The following is a 6492-nucleotide window of genomic DNA, read 5'->3' on the forward strand; positions in this document are numbered from 1 at the left end:
GTTTGGTTATAATAAGTGTATTTGATTTTGCTATAATTTTTAATTTATTTAATAATAATCAGAATAAAAAAAAAGAATTAACAAAATAAAAACAGTTCTAAGGGCAAAAATAGTTTTTTCAAGAGTGGTAGGGATCAAGCGTGCAACGAAAATATAAAATAGGGACGGTCCGAGTTAAAAAAGGTTTTTAGAAACCAAACACGCAAATTACCCTAAACCATAAGGACCCTCCGTATTATTTACCCTCATAATTGAGATTGTTGATGGTGTCTATAAATGGTAGCTGAGATAATGGTGAGAGGTGAGTGATGGTGGTGGTGGGTGAGTGGTGATGGAAGCAGGGTATTTTCGATAAGTGGTGGTAGAGATAATGATGGTGGTGGTGGTGGTGGAAGAAGGATATTTTCGTCCTTGTTAAATATTTAACAGTCCTCTGTTAGATGGGAGGACCACTAATGATACGAAAAAATCTCTATAGGGACCAATGGTGTTATTTTTCTGATACTAGGACCTAAATTGTTATTCTGAGCAAAACCACATGGACCAAGAGTGTAATTTACTCTATATAAATCAACGGTTCTCAACGCAGTCAAAATTTTGACTTTTTGCTACGTGACAGCTTAATTCGTACGACACCATACTTCATAACGTGCATACCACTACACTCGATTCTTCCTTTCTCACTCCCCTGTCCCTCCTTCATCTTCGCCATATTCAATCGCATCAAAACAACCAGCAAACCTCTTACGATTCACGCATTCTCCATGGATTTCTGGCAAAAGGCTCGCACCTTCGCTGAAGACGCTGCCAAGAGATCACAGGAGTTAACCAAAGAAGCCGCGAAACGATCACAAGAGTTAACAAAAGAAGCCGCGAAGCGATCACAGGAATTCACCATTGGATCATCGAAGCTCTCTGACATCGTCCTGGAGGCGTCGAAACGGTCTAAGGAGATCGCTGCTGAGGCATCGAAGAAAGTTGATTTCGTTAAGGTCGAAGCGTTGAAACGTGCAGATCAGATCAAGTCTCAGATTCCTTCCACTTCTGCCGCGATCTCGCAACTCGTTGTCGATTCTTCTGCGACAGCGCAGCCTGGGGGCACTTCCCCTGCGGATCTCGAGAAGTTTGGAATTACGGAAGAGCTGCGAGAGTTTGTGAAGGAAATTACTATAAATACGTTTCGAGACTTCCCGCTAGAAGGTAAGTAAAGCAGTTAATAAGGTACGCCTGCATCAGTTATTAGTTAAAAGCATGCGTATTGTATGAAATACATATAAGAATGAAGTTAGTTATAGGTTTTGGAGAATGCTTAGTACATGATTTGAGAACCTTCATGACTTCCGACTCTATCAAGGTGTGGCATTGTTTCCCCTCTAGGGTTTTTGAGCCTTTTTAGTGCCTCGTAGGGATGCATCACGATTAATAGTATATACCCTGTATGGCGAGTTGTAATGGTGTTGTCAAAATTAGCAATGTCTTTCAGTTGTGATGTATTTCTTTTAACATTATCAAATGGTGAAGGGCAGCTTTGGTGTACTTAGAAGTACGAAATTTATGATCTGGTATACCTTCCAGAAGAGGTGGGTAATCCACAAAACTGTCCCAGTGTAGATATTATGCAACTATAGAAATCACAGCAAATCAGCTCTAGTTAATAAAGCCATTAATCATGTTGCCATGTCTGCACGTATTTCTATGTTGTTGGGAGTTACAGAATTCCTCAGATGAAGAAGTGTGTTACAGACATATATGTGATTCAGTTGTTCAGTCTAGAAGAGGTTGGGTGTTCCAACATTTGGTTTCATTGAATTTACAGGGACCAAACTGGTACGCCTTAGATAATATGTCAGAACTGACAATAACAAGGTGCACCTAAAAATAGTAGTGGAATATGTGTTGGTTTAGCTAATTATAGTGATTTCATTCCTGTATGCCTCTACCTCTCTAGTATAAAAATGCACCGAAGTTGTTGATCTTCTGAAATGGTAGGTAGCAAATGTTCAAGAAATTTGGAACTGAATTATACAATTTGACAGTAGTGTGCTTATATAGACATGTTACGGATTTATGATATTTTTCATGCTTATGTATATTTCAAAACCAGTTCAAAGTTCTAATTTGTTTGATGTGTTTGATGGTTATAATTGGAGTAGTTTATGTTTATGATGTGCAGATGACTCACAAATATCTGATATTCCTACGATCTCAAATGTTCGGCAGGATCTTACAAAATGGCAAGAAATACATGCTAAACTTGTTCTCTCAGCTGTAAAGGTAACTTCCTAAATCCTTTTCATAGCAGAGAATAACATCATATGAAAGGATACAAATGAACTAGTGACTTCACTTTTTTTTTTTTTTTTTACCTTTTACATACTGAAATTCCCTACCAGATACCCCTGTTGCTTATTTTATCATATTTTGTTATCTTAAGGCATAGATTGTTCGTTTCCATGTCCACCTATTCACTCCATTATTTTGAAACAAGATAGTAATCAACTTTATGTGATCTTCGTGTTATTGTCTTAATAGTAATATTGCCAAAACAAGTTTAAAAAGTTTGCTTTTAGAATCTTGCAATTAGGTGTAAGAAAAATGGCTAAAGTATGACATTTTGTTTAGAACTTGCATGAAATAGATCATTTAGAGTTCTTATGGTGGGCAGTAGAATAACTGAAAATAGAGAACACAGACCTCATGAAAAGGAGTTTTCAAGAAGTAACAAATTGTGACTTTTTGAAATGACTTATAACTTATTAGGATAAAAAACAAACAAAAGACAATTTTAAACCAAACACTTTTTAACTTATTGACTTTTGCCACTAAAAAGCTAATCCAAACACTTTTTTAAAAACTCATTTTCCCACCTTCATAAGTCAATAAGTCCTTTTTGGCAAATGAATCCCAAAGATAACAATCTAAAGTTTCTTTCTAGTATAATAAACAATATTCACAATATTCTTACAAAATTCTATCAATGTGTGTGTGTGCAAACACACTTCCACAACCATGCTTGCGGAATTCTGCCAAAATTCTTTCTTGGATTTTACAAATCAAGGTGTTCAAGAAATTATTTCATGTATGATGCAACATGCAGATTCTTTCAAATTCGTGTGCAAAAAGCATATAGAACACAAATATCTTTTTTTAAGGAGTTCTACCATATTGACGTGTATTCTCAGTTTCTAAAAGCAATGAGAACTCACAATCTTTCCAACTAGTATGTAGTATGCATTAAGTAGAATAAAACATCTAGCAATCAAATTATACAATCATTCTTCTTTTACTCTTCTAAACCACATATAAGATATAACTTTACCTTACTAACCCCTTACAACAAGAAGCTTGATTTTGCCCCTAGGGTTTTACTCAAAATCAAGTTCTTTCATATTTTGCTCAAAATCTTTACACATGACTTAAAATCTGAGCTATCCATATTCCAACAAAAATCTAACTCTCTTCTCTTGTTCTCTTACTCACTATATATGGGTTTTAGGTAACAGTGTAACACAAACAAGTAAATAATTTTGAGTTGGAATTTTCTGAAATATTTATTCAAATAAGTACTTTTACAAATTGCCCTAGGGTGTCACATCTCACATGCATGTATTGATTATTTATTTATTGGGATTGCAGGAAATTTCAAAGTTGAGGTATGATTTGTGTCCACGGGTGATGAAAGAACGGAAATTCTGGAGGATATATTTTCTGCTAGTAAATACCCATTTAACTCCGTAAGTAGAGGTTATATACTACTGTCATACTGTGTAAGAAAATGGTTGTTGAACTGAGTTTTGAATTTTGATATGATATGACTAAAGTTACGAAAAGCGATACATAGAAGAAGAGGAGAAGAAAAAGGTGAAGGAGGATGATGCTGAAAGTGTTTCTTCTAAAACAGAAGAAGCAGAAAACCAGAAGACTAAAACCGCAACCTCAAAGACGGCTGACCAGGACTTGGATGTCTTTCTCTTGGGTGATCTTGGTGACAGTGATGATGGACAAGGTATGTTTGTTGTCTAGCCATTTTTATTCTTCTTTTTATTTGGGATTCAACATGCTGATGTCTTATTCTTGTATTTTCAGATGAAAAAAATGATGACGGGTTAGACGATGATGATTTTGACAAACTATAATCTGGTAAGGATGATGTAAAGGGTTCCCCTTTTCATCTGTTTTTTCTTAATATTATTAGATTCTAGCATAATGTTGCCAAGTAAATTAAAGTTAGGGGGTTAGTTTGTAAAATGCTTATTTTTTGGAATTCATGGATTCTCAACGAGAATGAAATTGGAGATTCTCTTCCATGGCGTGTTTGGTTGCCAAATAGACAGAAATCCTTTTCATCATATTCCTTCAAATTCCATTCCATAGTGTGTGGAATTCAATTCTTCTTTTGACCGATTCAATTCCTTCCAAAAACATTATGCTAACCAAACGCCTACTAAGGGAATTGGATTCCGAAAGAATTGTAACCTGTCACGCGTTTTGTTTGGTTGAAATGGAAGGAAATTCACTAATAAAAATCAAATAAAGTTTGAATTTTCACTTATAATTAGAATTTTATTTTATTTGTTTCAATGCATATGTAATAATTGTATTTTGGTCTTTCAATAAAAAAAAAGAAAGAATGAAATTGAATTTTATAAATCCATTTCGGATTGAAAACGAACTTTTGATTTTGAATGATTGACCTGCTAATTTATAAAAATCCAAATTGACTTGAAAACATTATTGTTTCAGAAGGAAGAGGGGTGGGTGAATGAAGCCAAATGACAGATTTGTATTCCAGGTGATTTGTTTTGTTTAGGATGTTATGTTATTATCAAGTTGGTTCTTTTTTCTTTTTGTATTTTTTTTGTATTTTTCATAACCTTCATTGATGTTCATATAACGGACGCTTTCAATTTCCTTAAATATTTTATGCAAAAAAAGAATAGGAATCTAAGCACTTGCTCACACATGGTACACAAAGACGATGTTATTTTATGGGTCAGATATTTAATTACTTCTACTGTAATGTTATTTTGTATGTCAGACACCAAAATATTTTCAAAACAATTAATATTTCAAAACCTTATAGGATGTAGCTCGTATATTAAAACATAATTATAGCATAACCAAAAGGCAGATATATCACATTGACTAAAAGTCTAAGTCGTGAAATATCCAAACTCTCAAGAGTCTCTAAAGACATCACTTCAGACACACGTCAAAGTTGATGAGATGCAAATGAGTTGATTCATGATAAACTCTTTATAATTTAAATTCTCAAATAAACACATTGCATTTAATCATCATTTAACAAACTGTAAAACAACATCATAAAACTCATAAATCATGGGTGGGAGCTACTCTAATGGCACATGCACTACCTCATAGCCTTTTCAGTCCCTCCCGTAAACATCATCACCTCAAATGATACAAGAACGTCTCACAAGCCTTTTTTTATTTACCAACGTGTCACATGCACCAACCTAACGTAACTAATCAAAATACTACATTTTTTTTTTTTTACAAAGACTATCTAGAATTATCAAGGTGGCTTTACTCTTTAACTCCTTAACCTCTCAATGTGTTCGGACAACAGAACTCAGGGTTGGTCTAGGCATAAGGCGACCAGGGCATCAAGAATCTAAGGGGCATCAGGCCCATTGTTTGTATAGCTTATGGTTTGAATCGGTAAATCAATATCAGTTTAGGTATTAAATGCTAAGAAATTAGGAACCAAATTAGTGGGAGTTTTTGACCATATTAGAGTGGTTGAAAAAAGTATTTACAATTTTGGTGTACTTTGCAAAATATTTACCAAAATAGTATTCTTTTAAATTGAAAACTAATATTATTGTTTAAAAAAAAAACACTTTTCTTTTTTCACAACCCCTAGAACGAACGTCAACAGAAGAAAAAAAAGACAAGAACTCAAACTAGGCTCCAATCCGTCGCTCCATTGTTGCTCCTCCACCCATCGCCAGCCACCTGCGGCCTCCTCCACCCGTCGCTGGCCACCTGCGGTCTCCTCCACCGTCGTCGGCTCCGGCGGTGGTGGACGGTGACAAAAAAAAATTCACTGCGTGGTGATTAGGAGAAGGTTCAGGTGAGGGATTGTTGCCTAATTCTTTGAAGATTATATATCTTCTTGTATTAAGACTGTGTCTACTAATGCTAGCACTGTCGTTCGTTCCGCCGGTGCTTCCATCGCGGCTTCGATTGCAACTTTCGGAGACAATGAAAGATCAGGTGTTTGTTTTTCTGATCGACATTATATACTTTTACTATATGTGTTAATTAATTGTACGATTAGAATAATTATGCTGGAATGATATTAACTGGAATATCTCTTAGCATCGACATGTTTGTTAATTACAACTCTGTGCAATAATGAGTTGATTTGTGAATTTACAAGTCCATGTGACGTTCATGCATAATAGGTCGGTGGAATGCTATTGGAGTCTGGACAACATTTGTTTATAAGTAATATATTAATCCATG

The 6492-nt window shown here is 35.0% G+C and overlaps 1 protein-coding gene across 1 annotated transcript; it reads left to right on the forward strand.

Annotated features, from left to right (window-relative positions):
* Window positions 1–640: 640 nt before the first annotated feature.
* Window positions 641–4917, forward strand: LOC145116694 (uncharacterized). The gene is made up of 6 exons (XM_079053023.1): window positions 641–1200; window positions 2174–2274; window positions 3637–3734; window positions 3822–4006; window positions 4087–4140; window positions 4744–4917. The coding sequence occupies exons 1-5, from the start codon at window positions 765–767 to the stop codon at window positions 4134–4136; spliced, it is 870 nt and encodes a 289-aa protein (XP_078909149.1). The 5' UTR covers window positions 641–764; the 3' UTR covers window positions 4137–4140; window positions 4744–4917.
* Window positions 4918–6492: the final 1575 nt, after the last annotated feature.

This window comes from Lactuca virosa, chromosome 5 (assembly GCF_052849685.1).
Source record: "Lactuca virosa cultivar CGN04683 chromosome 5, Lactuca_virosa_CGN04683_v6, whole genome shotgun sequence".
NCBI lineage: Eukaryota > Viridiplantae > Streptophyta > Magnoliopsida > Asterales > Asteraceae > Lactuca > Lactuca virosa.